General features: G+C 50.5%; 2 protein-coding genes and 1 long non-coding RNA gene across 5 annotated transcripts in view; 1 reads left to right on the top strand and 2 right to left on the bottom strand.

The window, feature by feature from the left end:
• Positions 1 to 2,944, bottom strand: part of MTHFS (methenyltetrahydrofolate synthetase) — a 33,135-nt gene extending 30,191 nt beyond the window's left edge. The window contains exon 1 of the mRNA XM_086711757.1: positions 2,789 to 2,944. Within this exon, the coding sequence (XP_086567883.1) occupies positions 2,789 to 2,908 (120 nt within the window). The 5' untranslated portion in view covers positions 2,909 to 2,944. The remainder of the gene's footprint in view (positions 1 to 2,788) is intronic.
• Positions 2,942 to 21,521, top strand: LOC147580515 (uncharacterized). 2 transcript variants are annotated; one of them, XR_015253013.1, is made up of 3 exons: positions 2,942 to 3,652; positions 8,737 to 8,965; positions 21,286 to 21,521. It is a non-coding gene; the product is annotated as an uncharacterized LOC147580515 (long non-coding RNA). The 2 variants fall into 2 exon arrangements; XR_015253012.1 differs by lacking the exon at positions 21,286 to 21,521 and having other exon boundaries at positions 8,737 to 9,261.
• The window catches only part of BCL2A1 (BCL2 related protein A1), a 60,925-nt gene continuing 57,587 nt past the window's right edge, over positions 19,487 to 22,824 (bottom strand). For both annotated transcript variants that reach the window (XM_086711758.1, XM_086711759.1), the window contains one exon: positions 19,487 to 19,772. In XM_086711758.1, the coding sequence (XP_086567884.1) occupies positions 19,665 to 19,772 (108 nt within the window). In that variant the 3' untranslated portion in view covers positions 19,487 to 19,664. The remainder of the gene's footprint in view (positions 19,773 to 22,824) is intronic.

Below are 22,824 nucleotides of genomic sequence, written 5' to 3'. Positions count from 1 at the left end.
CCCACATTATACTCTGCACTAAGTGTGGAGCCTGCTTGGGATTCTCTCTCCCTCTCCCCTCTGCCCCTCTCCCCCATTTGTGCTCTGTTGCTCTTTTTCTTGGAGAAGAGAAGAGAAGAGAAGAGAAGAGAAGAGAAGAGAAGAAACAAGAAGAGAAGAGAAAGAAGAAAGAAAGAAAGAAAGAAAGAAAGAAAGAAAGAAAGAAAGAAAGAGAGAAGGAAAGAGAGAAAGAAAGAAAGAGGCAGATGGACAAGACAAAGTGAGTACAGGGCACTAATTTCCTCATCTTCTTTGGTTGGGAAGTCAAGCTACGGTGTAAGGTTGAAATTCTTTACCATACATTGCTTTTCCGATAAATTTCTAAATTATAAAAAAGGTGCTGTGTCATTAAGAATAAATATGGCTTGTGAAAGAAAATCATTGAGAGAAAGGCATCATTTAATACCTTTCTTGAACATGCACTATAGGAAACACAGTTCTAATCACAGCACATTGATGTTTTCGGCCATGATCCATTGGTTGGTCACAGAATCAATAGCAGGTTACTTACAATCAGCACTTTAATATACTCTATTTCGATTTAAATAAAAGAGTATATTAAAGTTCACAGTATATAGTAACAATTGTGAAACACTGGGCTGTGAAACGTTTCATATATGTGTGTATTTGTAGGCGGTAAAATGTATTTATTCCTGAGGGTCATGGTCTGCTTTTCAACTTTTCTTTCTTCTGAGGCCAGTTCTCAGTTGTCACCCTATTCTGTCACTGGCTCTACGTCTGTAGAGCTACTCTTCCCACCTGAAGTTTATGAACTCTGATCTGCAGGCAGACAGAATGAACTTAACTTTATTTTCCCCATGCCACTCCAAATTCTGCACCAACTCCTACGTGCCTCGTGCTTAGTGACGTTAAACCCCTATCTCTGAATTCTGAAACCACAGGCGACTGCCCTCCTTTTCCAGTGCTACCCTTTACCCGACCAGTTCCCAGGTCCTGCTGATTCTCACTGCACTGACTCCGGTCTCCCAAATGCTGCCAATGTGCTTTTCCTCAAGGATCGATCAAACACGTGTGTTGGGGAGCCTGGCTGGCTCAGTTGGTGGAGCTCGGGGCTGTGAGTTCCAGACCCACCTTGGGTGTAGGGATTACTCAAAAATAAAATCTTTAGGGGCGCTTGGGTGGCTCGGTTGGGCGGCTGACCCTTGATTTCAGTTCAGGCCATGATCTTGTTGTGGTTGTGGGATCAAGCCCCGCGAGGAGCCTGCTTGAGATTCTTCCTCTCCTCAAAGAAATAAAATAAGGTCTTTCAAAAACAAACAAAACAAACAAACATGTGAAGCACTGAATCTATCCTTTACACACCTGTTTAAACATTTACAATAGGCCTACAAGGATGACATCATCCCTTTAATGGGTAAGGAACCAGACCCTGGGAAAGACTAGGAGACTTGGCCACGGCCCCATACGGCTAAAATACAGTGGGGCCAGATTAAATCCAGATCTGTGGCGCTCCAAAGGCCGGGTCCAATTGTGCCCTTCCCTCTCTTGCCAAAATATTCCTGCACGTGCCATCTTCCCTCCCCCTGACAAAAGTCATCTTAGACTAACAAGTGCATCTCAAACATCTTCCTACAGCACAGCCCCTCCCCCGAGTTTCGACACCATCTATCTGGGAGCACTGCGAGTCTTTATTCACGAGTCTGTTGCCTCTTGCAGACTCTCCTTCAGAGCAACGTTACCAGATGGTTTTCATCCCTGCAACCCCGCACACTGGAAAGTGTGGACCAGAGTGCGTTCCCATGCGCAAGCTAACCCGCTAAGATCGGGCACCTGCGAGCGAGGGCGCCTGTACCCGTCTGCGCGCACAGGGCACCCGCCAGCGCCTCTCGTAGGTAGCAGCTCGGACACCTCGGTGCGCCAGGACACCCCAGCCCCGCACACCTACGTGCAAGGAGATTGGGGGGGGGGGGGCTTGCTTTGCTCCACTAACCCAAGGGGACCTTGCACGTAAGGAATAGGTGGCTGACAGAGCGGGCAGGGCGATGAAGGAACTCTGGCGGCGCAGCTCGCTGCAGGCACCTCCAGGAGGGACCGCCTGCCGCTCGCAGGGAGCTCGGGCGCCCGTCAGAACCAGGCGGGGAGGCGGGGGGCGGACCCGTCTGGACGCGCGGACCCGCCCCGCCTCCCCGACCCCGGGGCAGCGCGCGGGGACAGGGCACCGGACGCCCGTCGGAAGCGGCCACGCGCTTCTCCGCCCGCGTCCCTGAAGTGGCTGGACTCCCGCTACGCGTCCACGGCTCCCGGCCACTCGCGGGGACCCCCTTGCTCCGCGCCCACCGCTCAGCCCGCCAGAACTTCCTGCTTCCACCCTGCTCTCACCTCGGCGGGCCGCCATCCACCTCCACCCTGGCCCTCCTCAGCCCGGGACCCCCTCTTAGTGAGGGGCCCGGTCGGAGGGTCGTGCGCGCCCCCGGAGAAACGTGCGCGCGCCCGGGATCTTCCTGGCGGGGGGGCGTGCGCGCGCCCGAGATCGTCCCGACGGCACGTGAGGAGGACGTGCGCGCGCCCGGGGGATGGCCCCGGCACGCGCGGAGGGGACGTGCGTGCGCCTGGGGAAGGGGGGGGGGGTGGGGGAAGGGTCTTTATGGCACCTGCGGGGGCGTACGCGCGCCCGTGCCGACGTGCGCGCGCCGGGGCCTGCGCCTGCGCAGAGTAGCCAGCCCAGAGGCGCAGAGCCGTTCCGTGAGTGGAGCGGCTCGCTGTGCTGGCGGTCCCCGCGGTCTCGCACCTTCTGGGCCAAGAGGCGGGACTGACGCAGCCGCTCCTCGGCGCTCATCGCCCGCAGACGCTGCTTCAGCTCGGCCCGTAGGCTCCGCTTGGCGCTGCTCACGGCCGTCGCCGCCGCCATCTCTCGGACCAGCCCCGCCCCTGTGCTCGTCCCCGCTTCCGGGTCGTCGGAGCCCCGCCCCCAGCCCGCCTCCAGCCTCCCGCCAGTATCTGGGCTCTGCGCTGCCAAGGGGAGGGTCCGGGCTCGGCGGGGACCCGGGGGATGGGGGTGGGGGTAGGGTCCGAGGTCTGCGGGGCACCGGGGTGAGGCTCCGAGCACGACGCAGTCCAAGGGAGGGTCCGGGCTCGGTGCAGCCCCCGGGACGGATCGGTGCAGCCCGGGGCGGGGGGCGGGGGGGTCTGGGCTCGCTGCGGGCTCCGGAGCAGGGTCGCTGGAGGGCGGCTGTTGTCCGGGCTCAGCGCGGCTCTGGGGAGGCGGCTCCTCCGCCCTCCTTGGCCGAGAGCGAGTGGCCGCGTGGCCCCGGCTGCCCTCGCGGCCCTGGCCCATCGTGGGCTCGGGGAGAGGGGCACATTCAGACCCTAGGGCCAGCCTAGATTCCGGTGAGTGAACCTTGCGTCACGAGGGGCTGTGTGGGGCCCGAAAAGAGCGCCGAGGCGGGCGGGTGAGAAGTACGCAGGATACGCAGTCCTGCTGGTTAAAGGGACAATTATTTGTTTGTTGGCAAAAGCATTTTACACCGTTTTCGTTTCCAGTGGGTCGGAGGAAGACGGTTGATTCCCGAGGGGTAGGATGGGCCGTTGATGCATCGGCTGACTTTCCCACACCAGATCAGCGTGTTCACCTCTGGAGAACTCAGGGCCCAGAGTAAGTTACCCTATTCGAGACACGTTCAAGGTCCAGCAGTATTTTCACTGTGGGACGCCTGGTGCCCGCTCCTCCTGTGAAAGCGCTGTTCCTACAGGAGCAAACACGGAGGAGACGGAGACACCCGGGTTTTTTTGCTCGCAGAGCGTTTACCAGCAATGGGAAGCGAGAAAAGGGTAATTTAAGGGAGTAAGTAGGTGTGGAGAGAGACTCTTGCCCTCACATGTTGACATCAGGTGGCCCTTGAAAAGGTGACAGGGCTAATTTAACGGATAAAGAGATTGAACTGTAAAATAATTGGAAGTGTAGAGAAATTTTAGTAAATTTTGTGTTAATCAACTTTACTAAAGTTCATCCAGAAAAACAAGCATTCAAGAACAGCCAGAAAGGGGTCCCTGGGTGACTCAGTGAGTTAAGCATCCGGCTCTAGATCTCAGCTCAGGTCTTGATCTCAGGGTTGTGAGTTCACGCCCCACATTGGGCTCTGTGCTAGGCATGAAGCCTACTTTTAAAAAATGAATAGAATGGAATGGAATGGAATGGAATAGCTAGGAAAACACTGAAAATGAAAGGCCCTTGGGGAACTGGACCTTCCAAACCTTGAAACATCTATAAAGCCTCTATAATTAAAACAGAAGGGTACTGCTGCTTAAACCCACAGTAGACCACACAACAGAAATGACCTGAAACCATATGGAAGTTTAGAGTATGGCAAAGATGTTCTCTCAAGTCACTGGGGCAAGCATGATCTTAGTAAATGGTGCTAGAATAGCTGAACAGCCATTTTTTGCAAGATAAAATCATGTCCGTACCTCACACCATACATAAGAAGAACCACATGGATTAAGGACCAAGTGTGGAAACTGGGACTATACCAGTAGTAGAAGAAAAGGACAATTCGTCTTCAACCTCCGTTTAGGGAAAGGCATCCTCGCTGTGACTCAGAATCCAAAGGCAATAAAAGAGAAGATTGAGACATAACTATATGACAGTTTCTTATAATTTTTCATAGCATAAAAAGCCATACACAAAATTAAAAGGCAACTGACAAACTGAGAGAAGATCCTTGCAACATAAACCACAAAGGGTTAATTTCTCTTAATTAAAAAAAAAAAAAAAAAAAGTTTGGGTTACAGGGCAGTTAAACCAGAAAAACAAATAACAGGCACCCAGACTGGAAAGAAGGAAGTAAAACTGTCTCTGCATATGCCATGACCTCATATACCGACATCCTAAGGGATCTAACTCGTTCGTTAGGACGAGTAAAGTGGAGCCCAGCAAAGTTGCAGGATACAAGACCAATATACAAGCACACCTCTTCCAGCCTGACACCCTTCATACTAGACGTATTGCTGGTTCTTCCAGTTCTACAGCAGCTCCTGGCCTTTGGATTCAGATTGGGACTGTGGCTCTGGAGACTTTGGACTTGCTGACCTCCATAATCACACGAGTCAAATCTTTATCATAAATCTTGTTATCAGTAGATATCTCCTGAGGGACCTGGGTGGCTTAGTCAGTTGAACGTCTGATTCTTGATTTCAGCTCAGCTCACGATCTCACAGTTAATGAGTTTGAGCCCCACATTGGGCTCTGTGCTGACAGCATGGAACCTGCTTGAGATTCTTTTTTTCCCCCATCTCTCTGTCCCTCCCTGCTTGTGTTCTCTCTCTCTCAAAATAAATAAATAAACTAAAAACATTTTTTAAATAGATACCTTCTTTTGGTTCTGTTGTGCTACATGTACAGCTGGACCTCAAACAACATGGGGATTAGGGGCACTGATCGCCACACAGTTGACTGTCTGAAAACTTAACTACTAATAGCCTACCATTGATGAAAGCTTTACGGATCATATGCACAGTTATGAACACCTAGTTTGTATGTTACATGTATTACATACTGAATTCTTACAATAAAGTAAGAGAAAAGAATTATTAAAATCATAAGAGAAAATACACTTATTGTACTGGACTGTATCAAAAAAGAATCCATGTGTAAGTGGACCCACACAGCTCATGCTTGTATTGTTTAATGGTCAACTATGTATTCATATATACAACGGAGGTAATATAAAGAGATGCATATGTATATTTCATGATGCATTTATTGTCAAGTATATATAATAGATTAGGTATATATAACAAGATATAAGGTATACATAATAAAAATATCTCTCCTATTGATTCACTTTCTCTAGAGAACCCTAAGATTTTTATAATAACATAAATAGTCTGAAATATAAAAAACAAAAAAAACAACAAATATAGACAAATATAAAAAAAATGAATTTCATTTGCAATAGCATCAAAAAAATATTTAGGAATAAATTTAACAACTGTCAAGAGTTTTGAAAACCATGTGACATTGTTGAAAGAAAGAAAACAAGTATAAGTTAAAGGACATCCCACGTTCATGGATTGGAAGGCTTAATATTGTTAAGATAGCACTGCTCCCCAAATTGATCTATAGAGTCAATGCAATATCTATCAGACTTGGTTTTTTTGCAGAAATCAATAAGCTGATTCTAAAATTCTTGTGAAAATGCAAGGAGTCCAGAATAATCAAAACAGTCTTGAAAAAAGTGAACATAGTTGGAAAACTCACACTACCCAACTTGAAAAGTTACTACAAAGCTACGGTAATCAAGACATTGTGGTCCTGGCATAAGGAAAGAAAGATAGGTAAATGACAGAATTCAGAGCCCAGAAATACATGTCCACATTTATGGTGAATTGATTGTCCTGAAAAAGAATGCCAAGATAATTCAACAGAGAAAGAATAGTCTATTCCCAGAAACATGGTGCTGGAATGTGGAAAACAAGGAAGTTGGGCTTTTACCTAACGCCGTAATCAAAGTTTAACTCAAAGTAGATCAAAGGCCTAAAAGTAAGTGCTGAAACAAAACTCTTAGAAGAAAACAGGGGCACAAACCTTTATCACTGTGGATTAGGCAGTGGTTGCTTAGTTTTGACACCAAACACACAAGCAACAAAAGAGAAGTAAATTGGACTTCATCAAAATTGAAAACATCAGTACGTCAAAGCACATCATCAAGAAAATGAAAAAAATATAGATTGGGAGGACTACCAAATCATGTATACGATAAGGGAGTTGAATCCAGAATACATGAAGAACTCTTTTTTTTTTTTTTTAATTTTTTTTTTTCAACGTTTATTTTTGGGACAGAGAGAGACAGAGCATGAACGGGGGAGGGGCAGAGAGAGAGGGAGACACAGAATCGGAAACAGGCTCCAGGCTCCGAGCCATCAGCCCAGAGCCCGACGCGGGGCTCGAACTCACTGACCGCAAGATCGTGACCTGGCTGAAGTCGGACGCTTAACCGACTGCGCCACCCAGGCGCCCCTGGAATACATGAAGAACTCTTAACAGCTCATCAATAAAGATCATCTAATGTAAAAATGGGCAAAGACTTAGACATTTCTCCACATAAGATTAATGTCTGATAAGCGCATGAAAAGATTTCAGCAGCATTAGTCATTAGAGAAATGCAAACAAAACCGAGAAGACATACCATTTCACACCCACTAGGGGGGCTATAACCAAGAACGGAAGTGTTGGTGAGGGTGTGAAGAAAGGAACCCTCACAGTAACGGGAATATGAGACGGATGGACCTCAGTAAGAGGCCAGACACAAAAGGCCACACACTGTGTGATCCCATTTACATGAAATATCCAGAACAGTCAAATCTACAGAGACAGCGCGTAGATGAGTGTCTGCCTGGGGCTGCGAGGGAAGGAGGGCAGGGTTTCTTTTGGGGGTGATGACAGTGTTCTAACATTAGATGGAGGTCATAGTTACAAAACACTGTGAATGTGCTAAAACCAAATAGACTGGACGTTTTAAAAGGGTGAATTTAATGTCAATTACATGTCCTTAAAAAACAATATAAAAAAAGTATGTACACGTAATCTCCTTTCTGAAAGACAAAAAATGAAATAAACATAAACCAGAAACCAAGCTTGGGTACCTGTAGGGAATGGGTGAGGATGGGGGGGAGGGTGAAGGGGATGTTCCTTTGATGACACCTGTCTGTGTAGCTCTGACCCTCCGAACCATGCCAACCACATCTGCATACACACACGCGCCCGTTCGTACAGCAGGAACAGTGCAAGCCGGCACACGGAAACTGAAGTGCATTGTACGTGATTAACAATTACAACGAATGCTGGAGAAGAAAAGAACTAACTTAAGTAACTGTGGAAAACAGCATTTTGATTTTCTGTAAGACTAACGACAAAAATAGCTTCACACAAATATGGCCACTCTAGTTAAGACATTTGTTTTTCAAAGGGTTATAAATTAGTAATTGTGAAACTGCTTTATCTGTGTTCTAGAATTGAACAAAATAAGTAAACACATTGTAGATGATGAGAGTCCCAGTTTCTCCCTATCCCGAAAATAAGTAACAAATAAGGAAGGAGGGAAGGTTGGAATGAACCTTGTTGTGTTGGGTTGGAATTGGAAGTGTCCATGTAAATTTGCGATTTTAAGTATATACAGAAATGCATAGACACAGAAATAGAGATGTGGGTTAGATACATACGCTTACGTTTCCTAGTCCTGTTCCTGAGCAGACCTGGAAGCAATGACCCTCCATAGCAGTGAAATCTAGCATCCAGATCCTGGTTTCCAAATGTCATTGTCCAACAACAAAAAATAGGGCTTCCAGAGCTGAGGCAGGACCAAGGTGGACCTAGAAGATTTAGTGGTGCCACAGAGTAAGGGGGTGACCACAATGGAAGGGAGCAGGTCAGGAGGGGAGCCGGGACCCAAACGGGGGTTCCCAGTGGGCAAAGCTGGGACAGTTCAAGCAACAAAAAAATAGTCTTACTCACTTTATAACCCATGGAATAACATAAATATCCATAAGTGCCTCGTGATTGATAAATGAATACTGATCCATAACAACAACAAAACAAAGAGGCATAACCGGAACATCTCTGGGGTCTTGAACCATCTCCCCACAAGACAGTACAGGTTAACATGTGACAAGAACATGTGGCCCCTCCGAGGACACACTGGAAGGACACAACTCTGTTCACGTGGTATTTCCTCACAACAGGAAAATCAGGAAAACCTCAATCATGAGAAAGACATCACACCCAAATTGAGAGACGTTCTACCACACACCTGACTGGTGGTCTTCACGAGTCTCAAGGTCATGAAAGACCAAGAAAGACGGGATTGGAGGAGAGTGAGGAGACACAACAGGACAGTTCAATACAGTTGGCTCTCCTGGGTCAGCTTCAGGACCAGAGAACGGACATTAATGGGAAAACTGGTGGATTCAGGTAAGGTTTGTACATTAGTTAGTGGTGGGGTATCGGTGTGCGTTTCTCTCTTTGGATAATTGCCCATTACATTGACGATGTTGTTATTGGAAGTTGGACGCAGAGTGTATGGGAAGTCTATTTTTATGAATTTCCGTAAGATTAAAATTCAAAAGAAAAGGTAAAAAAAAAAACAAAAACAAAAACCTGTTAAATAAGTAAACTTTGTGCAAGCCTGCGATGGGAGAGATCATCCTGTGAAAACAGTGGAAATTTTATTTGACCCAAGTGTAAGTCAACAAACATTACTAACCACCTGTTGCATCGGGCCCTAACTGATCTCCCAGCGATCAAACTCTCCTCCCGCCTGGTCACAGCACTGCCAAACGCGGCTTCCTCGGAAGGAAAACCTTCTCACCCCATCGCTGTCCCTCTTGAAAATTCCTTCGGTGGGGGCGCCTGGGTGGCTCAGTCGGTTAAGCTGCCGACTTCGGCTCGGGTCATGATCTCGCGGTCTGCGAGTTCGAGCCCCGCGTCGGGCTCTGTGCTGACAGCTCAGAGCCTGGAGCCTGTTTCAGATTCTGTGTCTCGCTCTCTCTGCCCCTCCCCCGTTCGTGCTCTGTCTCTCTCTGTCTCAAAAATAAATAAACGTTAGGGGCGCCTGGGTGGCGCAGTCGGTTGAGCGTCCGACTTCAGCCAGGTCACGATCTCGCGGTCCGGGAGTTCGAGCCCCGCGTCGGGCTCTGGCTGACAGCTCAGAGCCTGGAGCCTGTTTCCGATTCTGTGTCTCCCTCTCTCTCTGCCCCTCCCCCGTTCATGCTCTGTCTCTCTCTGTCCCAAAAATAAATAAACGTTGAAAAAAAAAATTAAAAATAAATAAATAAATAAATAAATAAATAAATAAATAAATAAACGTTTAAAAAAAATTAAAAAAAAAAAAAGAAAATTCCTTCGGTGCACACCTGTCATGGGAACACAGCTCCTCTCAGCTACCTGGGCCGCACCTGCACAGCCCTGAAGCTTCCCACTCCCTGGCTCAGCCTCCCTGGCTCAGCGGTTCATGCTTCTGGAGCCCCCCGGGGGCAGCTGAGTGCTCAGTGGTCCTTTTTTTTTTTTTTTCTTTTTTTTTTTTTTTCTTTTATTTTATTTTATTTATTTATTTATTTAAAAAAAAATTTTTTTTTTAACGTTTATTTATTTTTGAGACAGAGAGAGACAGAGCATGAACAGGGGAGGGTCAGAGAGAGAGGGAGACACAGAATCTGAAACGGGCTCCAGGCTCTGAGCTGTCAGCACAGAGCCTGACGCGGGGCTCGAACTCACGGACCGCGAGATCGTGAGCTGAGCCGAAGTCGGCCGCTCAACCGACTGAGCCACCCAGGCGCCCCTCACAGTGGTCCTTTTTATTCACCAGAACTCACAACTCGTCCTAGGAAAGCACTGTATGACTTTAGTGTTTTTAAGAAGAAATACTTTGAGAAGCCACTCGGGTGATAGAGTGAAAGCCAAAATAATAAAAAGATGGCTCCTACCTCACCTGTCTGTGTCAGATGGCCAGAGGACTTTATGTCGCTTCCCAGAGGGAAGGGGGGGGCGGTCAGTAAGTCACATGGAAAGACAGGGTTGGGGAGCTCACACAGTTCCCCTCCCTGCATTTGAGGGGAGAGAGAGGGAGGAAAGTCCCTGGAAGCCACGGTGGGGGGCAGGGAGGACTTCGGAAATCGAGTGTCTGAGAAGGGTTTTCTGGGTTGTGTGCTCTTGGACGGTTGGCGTAAACCGTCCCTCCCTGTCTCCCTGCCGGGTTATTCAGTGGTCCCTGTGGCACGGCCATGCAGGTAGATTCTCAGGGTTAATCCAGGACTGCTTGGTCTGGGAGATGGCAGAACTGCCGTCGTAGCTGGAATGATACCACTAACCACGGCCAGCGCCTCCCGCGCCGCCTCTGGAACCTACCGTGCGAGGGCTCGACCTACAGAGTGTGATGGGGGTATTGCTGTGATGTTGCTACAGAACAGGAAACAGGTTTGGAGATCAACGTGTCCTGCCCCAGCTCATGTACGTGGCAGAAACCAGTGCTACCCCCTCCTGTCCCAGCGGTGTCTGTCCCAGCGGTGTTCTGTCAGCCTGGGGCCGCGTGGACACTTGCCTGCATCCTCAGGGTCCAGCCCCAGACCCAGCACGGAGCGGGCGCTGGGTGGGCGTGTGTTAGCAGAGGCTGGGTCAGGAGCCAACTCAGTGGGAAGGCATTTGGTTGGTTCTGGTAAAATCCCAGCTGCTTACGGACATCCAGGTCAGGAGAAAAGACCCCTCGTGTTCTTCAAACCATAGCTGGAGTACCAAACCGTAGTTCAATAATTTCACAGGGGCGCCTGGGGGCTCAGTCGGTTGGGCGTCCGACTTCGACTCAGGTCATGATCTCGCGGCTCGTGAGTTCGAGCCCCGCGTCGGGCTCTGTGCTGACAGCTCAGAGCCTGGAACCCGCTTCGGATTCTGTGTCTCCCTCTCTCTCTGCCCCTCCCCCGCACACTCTCTGTCTCTCTCTCTCAAAAATAAACATTAAAAAGAGACTTAAAAAAAGAATAATTTTACAAACTAGGGAATGTCCAGAAAAGGGCGGCTCCCTCCGCCCTAGGTAGTAGGTAGCCATTCTGGAAATTAAAAAAGAAAAGTCACATCAGCAGGGAAAACCCATTGAGTCACCTCTGCGATGCCCAAGTGGTTACGTACCTTCAGTTCAAGGAGTCGTGTGGAAACTGAGCAGGTGGGTGGGCGGGGGCAGGTGGAGGAAAGAATGGCGGAAACGAGCAGAGTTCCCATCCTCTAAGGTGAGACAGGCGTGGATTTTCTGAAGCGCGTGGTCTCATTTGCTGCATTTACAGACCTCACGCTTAATTCTCGCCAGCGCCCCGGGTGCCATCCGCCCACCAAAACTTGCTGCCTTGAGCCGACTGCATCGGCACCACCTGGGACCTTGTCAGGCGGGCAGGGTCTCAGGCCGTCCCCAGAATCTGTATTTGTATCTTAACATGATCCCCAAGTGATTTGTATTCATGCAGACGTTCAGGAAACGCGACCGCGGATTGGTGTGTAAAGCAAATGTCAACTTGCAAGGATGCAAACGATCCCGCACACTCTAACGTGGTCAGCCTGCACACATCAATCATCCCCTCCGACCAGACAGGTCAGGAGGTGGCTGGTGATCCCCACATCCTCCCCCGGCACCCCGCCCCCATCACAAGGAAGTGACCAAGTACCAAGGCTGAGTAAGCACTAACCAGGCGAGAGGGCGAGTGAGAACGGAGGTGGGGAAGGTGAGAGGGTCTTCTAGGAAGAGACAACCGTGTGTGCACAGGCCCGAAAGGGAAAAACCCCGTGACGTTTAGAGGAACTGAAAGACGGCCGGAAATTCTCCCCAGCAAAGAGCCGGGAGGAGAGAGGGGTGACATAAGGCTAGACGACACGGGGTTCTTTTGATTTGCCTCTGTGTGTTTCAGCGAACCTCTTGAAAGGTTAAGTTGACGTAAAGGTTACAGTGGCAATAGAGAGAGCTCCCGTAAACTCTCCCGCGCCCTCCCAGAGGTAACTCCGGACACCCCGCGGGACCTCTGTCGAGACTGAGAAGCCAGCATGGGCATGTTGCTGCTAACCAAACTCCACACTTCATCTGGGTCAGTTTTCCACTGATGCCCGTGCTCTGTGCCAGGGTCCCGTCTGGGACCCTGTGTTTAGCGACCGTGTCTTCACAGCTCATCTCGTCTGCCCCCACCCCTCACGCTTCCCTCGTTTTTTGATGACCTAGTCAGTTTTGGGGAGTCACTGGTCAGGGACTCTGTACACTGTCCCTCAAGTTGCGATTGACGTTTTCCCGGGGCCGTGGGCTTGGGGAAGAATGCCACGGAGATTTCGTGCCCTTTTTATCAAGATACCAAAGGTTCGTGCTGTCAACACGGCTGGTCACTCGTGACGTCACCGGCGATCACCTGGCCAGGCTCCTCCCTGGTACCTTTGTTTCTCCTTCCTACGCTCTGTTCTTCAGCGTGAGTCCAGCCCACACTCAAGTGAAGAGAAAGAACGACCCCGGGTTTGGTGGCAGAATCTGAGTTCCTAGGAGCCATGAGAAGCCACCGGGCGATTTTAAGCAGAGGGGTGACGCTGCATTCACATTTCAGATGAGTATGTGGCTGCACTGAATCCACCAGAGGGGGCCCGCGATGGATTAGGGTCACATCCACTGGAGCAGCGGTCTGCGTGGAGGTGAGGGTGGCTTGCATTAGTGTGGGAGGGAAGGGGCTAGAAGGGCAGGCAGGCACGGCTCGAGAGATATTTAAGAGGTAGAGTGGCCAGGACTTGGTTACTCTTTGGTTGGAGAACAGGAGTGGAGGGCAAGGAAGGTTCAAGGATGACTCCCGGAAGCCAGGTTCACGGTTTCAGCAGCTGGTTGAACATCAACGAGGCTGAAGACAAAAGGACACAGTCAGCAGGCAGGCAGATCTCCGAGGGCTCCCTGGCGGAGGCAGCCCCAGGGCTCTGGGGGGCAGGGGTATGCTGTTGTTCAAATGCCCCTGCTGAACTCCGGAGGCATTGTTCTCCTGCATGTCCGTGGCTACTCTGGCGGGCTCCGTACGCTGGGTAGCACCCGTTGACCATAAGAGAGCCTCGTCTACCTAAGTAAAGCTTTGACCGTCTTCCTCGTTTACGCCACATCTCTGTGAATACGACAGTTCAGCAGCCATACGCAGCATCCCCATCAAGGACTCTGTGAACGTATATGTACACGCAACACGAGGGACGGTGTTGGTTGGATCTCTGAATCTCCAGAGCTCTCTGTGGGCTTGTGGGGGAGCCCCGTGATAGAGCCCTCGGCATCTGTGTGTCCCCAAGTCCCACCCTCGGGAGCCACATGGCATCCAAGGCAGAAATCAGTAGACTGAGAAGGGTGTGTCAGACTCCACCACGGGCAAGAGGGTGCCTGGCACAGCAGGGATGAACTCAGGCGGTTCGCGGGGCAGGCGGGCTGTGGAAGGCCATGGGCGCCATCGTAAGAATGTTCTAAGGATTTCGGCTTCTCCTCGGAGCGAGGTGGAAAGCACTGGAGAGTTTCGAGTGGAGGGAACCATATAGCATCTTACATTTTTCTCTTTTTCTTTTTATTGAAGTACAGTTAACACACAGTGTCACGTTAGTTTCAGGTGCGCAACAGACTGATTCAACTTCTCCATCTGTTACAGGGCTACCTACCATCTGTCACCGTGCAACACTGTTACAATGCCACTGACTATACTCTGCGTGCTGTACCTTTCGTCCTCATGGCTTATCCACTCAAGTTATCTTACACTGTTTTTTTAAACGTTTATTTAGGGGCGCCTGGGTGGCTCAGTCGGTTGAGCGTCCGACTTCAGCTCAGGTTGTGATCTCGCAGTCCGTGAGTTCGAGCCCCGCGTCGGGCTCTGTGCTGACAGCTCAGAGCCTGGAGCCTGTTTCGGATTCTGTGTCTCCCTCTCTCTGACCCTCCCCCATTCGTGCTCTGTCTCTGTCTCAAAAATATAAATAAAGTTTAAAAACATTTTTAAACAAATAAATGTTTATTTATTTTTGACGAGGGGGACAGGGGCAGAGAGAGGGAGACACAGAATCCGAAGCAGGCTCCGGGCTAAGTTGTCAGCACAGAGCCCGACACGGGGCTCAAACCCAAGAACCATGAGATCATGACCGGAGCTGGAGTCAGACGCTTAATCGACCAGGCGTCCCTTTTTAAAAAATTTTTTAATGCTTATTTATTTTGAGACGGGATGGGCTGAATGGGTGAGGGGCATTGAGGAGGGCACCCGTTGGGATGAGCGCTGGGTTCTAGTCCTGAATTCATTACTGCGCCGTATGCTAAGTAACTTGGATGCGAACTGTAAAAAATTAAGTAAATAAGTAGGTAAATAGCCACACGTGGCTACCAGCCGTCCAGAAAGGGTTTATTGTCAGGTCCCACGGAGTCACGGAGATCTGCAAAAAGTTTCCGGATCCGAACCAGCCATGACCAGTTCGAGCTGGGGCAGGTCTCCAGGGAGGCCGCGCATAGACGGGTGAGGGGCGCAGACCAGGGAGATCAGGACACCCGACTGGCTGTTGAAGACTGACGTCACCGTCGGTGGGGAAGCCAGCCCCACCCCGCTGGCATTTGCACACAGTTCCAGCCTGTGAGCTTGTGAGCTTGTGAGCGTGTGAGCGGGATGGGGAAGGAAGCAGGCATCTGGGTGGGGCCGTGGGGTCAGGGGGAAGTGGTGCAGAACGACGACGCCCCAGGGCGGTAAGGGACCCACCCAGCCCCCCATGACCCCGTGCACCCAGGGACCTGCCCAGCCCCCACCCTGTGACCCCATGCACCGAGGGACCCGGGACCCGGCCACCCACCCCCATGACCCCGTGCACCCGGGGACCAGCCCATCCCCCCGTGACCCCAAGGGACCCTTCGCCCCCGTGACCCCCTGCAAGGTGCAAGTTTCTTCCCGCTTCCCAGCCTGTTTCTAAGTGGGGATAGATAGTATCTAGTTCGGGGACCGCCTGACAATTAAAGGCCATCACTTCTCTGAAGTCCCTCGTGCGCCGGGAGCGAACAAGAGGCGGCCGTGGCCCCGGGGCCGCGGGGAACACGGTGCCCGGCCTCGTGGGCGGCCCGTTCGGGAACCGATGCGCGTCCATCCGTGCGTTTTGTGAACAGTAGTCCCTGAGCCTTCAGCGGGCTGTGAGCCGGACTCTGAGACGCGAAGGCGCGGTTCCTGCCCTCCCGGAGCTGGCTGTCCGGTGGGAAACACCGAACTGAAACTCGCACAGATGTGAGGCTCTAATGGAGACAGTGGTGTTTTCAGAGGCTGTAGGGGGAGCCCGGTGGGGAGGGCGTCCCTAAAGCGGCCACCTCCCAGCGGAAGTCTGCAGGCCGGGTTAGCCTGGGCGGGACGAGGCAGAGGAGTGTCCTAAGCAGAGTCTGTGGCAGCGGGAGCTGGAAACAGGCCAGCGGAGCCACGGGAGCCACGGGCCACCACGGGGGGGGGGGAAGGGGGGTAAGGCAGATGAAGGGAGGGCCCCACGCTCGCAGGCCTGGTGTCGTCCACGGGCTGTCATGCACACCGACAGATCCTTCTCAGTGACCGAGGCAAAAATAATAGTGCTTCGTGATTTTATTGGGACTTAAACTGGTATCTGGGGTCATGCTTGTGTCTCTCCTTTTATTCTCCTGCGTTTGCACTGTTCACAATGAGTGTTCACCTTTTTCGGTTTTTTTTTTTTTCTTTTGCAAAAACCGGAGCTTTTTAACAATCAGCTACGTTATCATCTGCAGAAAAATGCACCTGTTTTAAGGGAGTGCCTCTGTGAATCCTGGACACGCTTCTCCCACCACAGCCAAGAGGCGGGACATCCTCATCACCCCAGACAGAGCTTTCCCGGCCGGCTCCCGCCGCCCCACCCCGGCCACAGGCCACCTCTCACCTGCTTTCTGCCACCGGACGCATCACATTTGTCTTTTCCGGTCTCGCGTGGACGACACTGGACCCCAGGTACACTTTCGTGGCCGGCTTCTCTCGCTCAACACGTGTTGAGGGTGGTTCATCCCGTGGCGCCAGCCCACACCTGATCGTTGCTGGGGCTCGTCCCTTGCGCGGGCGTGCTGCAATTTGTGGAACACGTGGGTTGTGTCCGGGTCTCTCTGCCCTCGTGAATACAGCTGCCGTGAATCGTGGGGACATGTTCGGGGGCTTTTGAGCGGAGACCCAGGAGCCCAGCTGCCGCGCCCCGGGTCAGCGCGCGTTTCGCTTTACAAGAACCTGCCACGCGGTTCAAGAACCGCCAGCGGCGCGTGAGGGCGTTCCCAAAGACCGGTACCGGTGGTGGCCTTCGTGCGAGCCGTTCTGGAGGGTGCGCCGAGGACTCCCGTGGTTTCACCTCGCCCTTCCCTGGTGGCCAGTGGTGTCTCGCACCTTCTCCACGTGAACTGCCCGCCTGCCGTCTTCTGCCCATTTTTAAATTCAGTCGATGGTTGTGTTGTTCCTGAATTGTGTTTCGCACGTTCTGGACACGAGTCCTTTGTCAGTTACCAGTGTGACACGTGTTACCTCCCACTCTGTGGCTTGCTGTTTTGAAGATTGGGTTTTGTTTTTTTCTTCTTGGACGGCTTTGAGATAGAATTCTAAATCGTGTCTCTAGAGTATAATTTTTAGGTCCTTTTTTCTTTTCTGGCGCAGGCTTTTGTTGTTGTAGCTAAGAAATCTTGACCCCCTCTGAGGCTGTGATGATTTTCTCCGATGTCTCTTCCGGGATTTTTATGGCTTTAGCTTACTTTTCGGTCTACGACCTGTTCCACCTCCGTCTCTGTGTGCGGTGTTCGCTAAGGGTAAGCCCTCCCCCTGTTATCTTAGTAATAAAACACACGGAGCTGCACTTTGAAAGACCAGGTCACAAACCAAGCCCGAAAGGTCACTGATTCCCCGGTGTTGCTCTGTTAACGAGATCGCTGTGGTATAAAGGTCAGGGTCTGTGGTCTCTTGTGCAAATGTATTCCAGCTGGCAGGACCCGGACATACACTTCTGTTATGTCCACTTGTGATGCTTCCTCCCTACACTTAGCTCTGGTTCATGCCAACACACAGTAGGACCTCACACACTGAGCAGGGGGCGGGGAGGCACCGAGATGAAACGGGGTAGAAATGTTCCCATTCAGAGCAGACGCAAGGGCCAGGTACTTGGCTCTCAGATGGGCTTGGCTGAATACGCCAAAGTCACTTCTGCAAGAAACGTTTCCCTGCTGACCTGCCCCAGTGTCGTATCCCCAGTGTTAAGAATCACAGGGGACTCGGGGCGCCTGGGGGGCTCAGTCGGTTGAGCATCTGAGTTCAGCTCAGGTCATGATCTCACGGTTCGTGGGTTCGAGCCCCACGTCAGGCTCTGTGCTGACAGCTCGGAGCCTGGAGCCCGCTTCTGATTCTGTGTCTCCCACCCTCTCTGCCCCTCCCCCGCTGGTGCTCTGTCTCTGTCTCTGTCTCTCTCTCAAAAACAAATAAACATAAAAGAATTAAAAAATTAAAACAAACATAAAAAAAGTAAATGAAACATGAAAAATTAAACATAAAAAATTAAAATAAACATTAAAAAATTAAAATAAACAAACAATTTAAATATAAAAACATAAAAAAATTAAACATAAAAAATTAAACAAAAAATTAAATGAAACATAAAAAATTAAACAAAAAATTAAATGAAACATAAAAAATTAAACATAAAAAATTAAAATAAACATTAAAAAATTAAAATAAACAATTTAAATATAAAAAAACAAAAAAATTAAACATAAAAAAATAAAAATAAACATAAAAAAAATTTTAAACAAAGAACCACAGGAGACTATTAACTACAGAAAACCAACGGATGGTCACCGGAGGAGAGGTGGGTGAGGCATAGGGGACAAGGGGGCGGAGGTCAGGGAGAGCACTTACCAGGATGGGATGAGCTGATAGAAAGGCCAAGTCTACAGGTGTCTTGTTCTCCGTACCTTGCATCAGCCATGGGAAGCAGTAAGACTGGGGCGGTGAGAGTGTGCGTGCGTGTGAAATCTGTGTGCAGGTGTGCGGAGTAGACCCCTACTTTAAGAGTGATTTCTGGGGCGCCTGGGTGGCTCGGTCGGCTAAGCGTCCGACTTTGGCTCAGGTCATGATCTCGCGGTTCGTGGGTTCGAGCCCCGTGTCGGGCTCTGTGCCTGCAGCCTGTTGGGATTCTGTGTCTCCCTCTCTCTCTGCCCCTCCCCTGCTCACACTCTGTCTCTCTCTTTCTCTCAAAAATAAATAAACATAAAAAAAATTTTGAAGGGTGATTTCTAAAGGGGTTTCTTCAAATCAGCCTTAAAAAAAAAAAAAGAATCACAGAGGAAGCAAAGTGTGAATTAAGTGAGATCCCCTGTGGAAATGCGCAGAGCCTGGAAGGGAGGCCCTGGTTTCTTGATCAGATCCGTCAGCTACTTCCTCGGAAACTCGATTCCCGAGGGCCAGAGGACACTGAGGAAGACTGGAAGACTGGGAGGTTCTAGAACAGAGCCTGGCGCTCCTGAACTGCAGTCAAATTTACTGACCTCGGAATTGGAATTCAAGGTCTAAGAAAAGACACAGTTGTGTGATTTATGACATTTGTTAAGAGGAAAAATTTGACAATGACTCAGCATGAGTCAGACCTAACTGACTGCCCCGGAGCATCCTGGGTACCTCCCGCCGTGTCTGTCAACTCTGAGTGGCGGGCCAGGGAGCAGAGTCTGTGGGGAGGGCATCTGCGGAATCCCCTAAGTATCCAGGGTCACGGGGGCCACTGGGAGGCAGGATATAGACCTCACCCCCACGCAGTCGGAGGAGCAACTTGGCAAATGACTTCTGGGTAACGGGCACCCCTTAAGAAAATCTGCCCCAGGGCAGAGGAGGCGCCCCCTTCCTGGCCCCCCACCCGCTTCCTTCAATCCCCGTCCCCTGCCTCCAGCTTTGCCCTTCTGCTCGACTCCCAGGCAGGACACAAATTACGTACTGAGACAAATACGGTTTATTTATCAAAATGAGAACAAAATCCCCGTAACTCTGCAAGATCGAGTTACATCACCAAAGTCGTCTGTCCAGTGGAGTAAGTGCCGGCAACACTTAGTGCAAGAGTCAAGACAGCCAGGCAGGTTTCACAATCCAGAGTGTTCTGTGCTTCTGGCCGCTCAGTAGTAGTTCTTCAGGAGAGACAACACCTTACAGATCTTTCCTGTAACTTCCAGAAAGGTCAGCCAGCCAGACTTGGGTTCAAACTTCCTTACAAAGCCGTTTTCCTGTTGGAGAATAAATTTCACATTTTAAAAACCAGGGGCGACAGTTTACTGGGATGGAGAGCAAAGGACCCCCACTTAACAGGCAGCTCCTTGGTCACCTCTGTGCCCGCACTGGCGTCGCTCCGTCCACTGCATCACCGCCCCGCAGCCCTGCTCCGGGCCTCTCCGGGGCAGCGCTGACCAACAGAGGTACGGTGAGAGCCACAGAAGGAAGTTTAAGGTTCCACCGGCCACATTTTTTAATTTTTTATTTTCTGTTTAAGTTTATTTCTTTATTTTAAGAGAGAGAGAGAGAGAGAGTGAGCAGGGGAAGGGCAGAGAGAGGGAAAGAGAGAATCTCAAGCAGGTTCCGCACTGTCGGCACAGAGTCTGATGTGGGGCTCGAACCCACAGATAGCGAGATGGTGACCTGAGCCAAAATCAAGAGTGGGGCACTCAACAGACTGAGCCACCCAGGTGCCCCTAGCCACACTTTTTACTTTTTTAGTTAAAATGTTGATTCATTTCAAATGTTTATTTATTTTTAAGAGAGAGACACAGAGCATGAGCATGGGAGGGGCAGAGAGAGAGGGAGACACGGGATCAGAGGCAGGATCCAGGCTCTGAGCTGTCAGCACAGAGCCCGACGTGGGGCTCGGACCCATGAACAGTGAGATCATGACTTGAGCCCAAGTCGGACGCTCAACTGACTGAGCCCCCCAGATGCCCCCCCTCCACATCTTTTAAAGTAAGAGAAAATACGTAAAATTAATTTTAAAAATAGATTTAATTTATCTAAAATACTATGATTTCAGTATGTAATCAGTATGAAAATTCTTGAGATATTTTATATCTTTTGTACCAAAACTTTGCAATTTGACATGCGTTTTGTACTCACAACCCATCTGCACCGAGACCAGCCACGTTGTGAGTGTTCACGGCCATAGGTGCCTCGTGGCTACCATACTGGACGCACAGCTCTGGAGGAAGGTCTCATTTTTTCCCCTCTTTTTCAACTGTCTGGTGTTGCGATGTGCATGTATGTTTGTAAGCGGTACTGTGTGGAGTCAGGAGGACCCACAATAAAGCCAGAGTCAGTCGGTGCCTCTCAGCCTGTGACAAGGTGGTTTCCCGAGCACGGCCAGCGCACAGACGGCGGTCAAGGGGATTTTCCATCCGAAGGATTGCCCAAGAAAACCAGGATTCATTCTCTTTTTGATTGTGGTTTTATTTATTTATTTTATTTATTTATTTATTTATTTTTTTCAACGTTTATTTATTTTTGGGACAGAGAGAGACAGAGCATGAACGGGGGAGGGGCAGAGAGAGAGGGAGACACAGAATCGGAAACAGGCTCCAGGCTCCGAGCCATCAGCCCAGAGCCTGACGCGGGGCTCGAACTCATGGACCGTGAGATCGTGACCTGGCTGAAGTCGGACGCTTAACCGACTGCGCCACCCAGGCGCCCCTTGATCGTGGTTTTAAAACAATAGATTGTGAAGTGCCCACTGTAATTTATGACCTATCATTACAGGGCATCCTTACGGCAAAACACCTCTGAGATCGCCCAGCCTAACGCCCTCTGTTATCCTGACAAATGCGAAAAAAGTAAGCTACCTAAAGTTACCTGACTTCCTAGCGCCTGGGCCCGTACGGGAACGCCAACGCTGTTCTTTCGTTCTGCAAGTGTCCAAACAATCACCCAAAAGATTAGAAAATTGTCGGAATGATTTTTTTAAATGTTCGTCTAGTGAACATTCGCTCTGCCTCCGGCGGGTTCCAGGTTCTGGGGTGACAACCGCCTGCTAGCAGCTCGGAGCCCAGGTGACTCCACTTTGGGGCTGGAAGAGACCTGTTATCCGGTGCCCGGGGCCTCTGCCCGAGCACGGCCAGCGCACAGACGGCGGTCAAGGGGATTTTCCATCCGAAGGATTGCCCAAGAAAGCCGGCTTCTGTCCCCATAGTGTCAAGTACAGAGTTGCAGAGTCATGCCCAGCACACGCTGTCACGGCCTGACGGAGGGAACAGGCTGCTCCTTCTCTCCCCTTCCTCCCCCTCCGCCTTTGCACACGCACACGTTTCCCACGCGCCCTCACCGCCTCCCTTCCCAGGATCTTCGTAACCCTCAGCAACGAGGCACTCTCCAACGACCGCTTTTGCTCGGACAGCGGTCACTGTTTGGCACGTAGCAAATCATCTGACATACACTCAACTTCTCAACTAAAGAGCGTGAAAAAAAGGAATAACTGACAAATCCAGCTAGAAGATTAGAGGTTGGGGCGCTTGGGTGGCTCTGTCGGTCGAATGTCTGACTTGGGCTCAGGTCATGATCTCATGGTTCGTGGGTTCCAGCCCCACGTCGGGCTCTATGCTGACAGCTCAGAGCCTGGAACCTGCCTCAGATTCTGTGTCTTCCTCTCTCTCTGCCCCTCCTCTACTCGTGCTCTGTCTCTCTATCAACAAATAAGTGTTAAAAAAAAAAAAGATTAGAGGTTTTTTAGCCATAAAAAGCTAAATTAAAAGAAGGAGAGAATTCACAGTAGCTAAAACATGGAAGCAACACCAGCACCCCTCAGCTGAGGAATGGGTCACCGAAACGTGGTCTATACATACACCAGAATACTACTCAGCCTTAAAAAGGAAGGACGTTCTGACACCTGCCACAACGTGGATGAACCTTCAGGACACGAGGCTCAGTGAGCTAAGCAAGTCACGAGAAGACAAATACTGTTTAACCCCATCTACGCAAAGTGGTCACAATAGTCAAACCCATAAAGACAGAAAGTAGGGTGGTGGATACCACGATCCGGGGTCGGGGGGTGCAGAGTCCTGGGGGTGGATCCTGGTGACGTCCCACAACAGTGCGACTATTTAATACTGTTGATGTGCACGCTTAGAAATGGTTAAGCCCAGGGGCGCCTGGGTGGCTCAGTCGGTTAAGCGTCCGACTTCAGCTCACGATCTCGCGGTCCGTGAGTTCGAGCCCCGCGTCAGGCTCTGGGCCAATGGCTTAGAGCCTGGAGCCTGCTTCCGATTCTGTGTCTCCCTCTCTCTCTGCCCCTCCCCCATTCAT

Source organism: Puma concolor, chromosome B3 (genome assembly GCF_028749965.1).
Source record: "Puma concolor isolate L17-30 chromosome B3, mPumCon1.1.hap2, whole genome shotgun sequence".
Classification (NCBI taxonomy): domain Eukaryota; kingdom Metazoa; phylum Chordata; class Mammalia; order Carnivora; family Felidae; genus Puma; species Puma concolor.
This window is presented reverse-complemented; position numbering and strand designations above follow the sequence as displayed.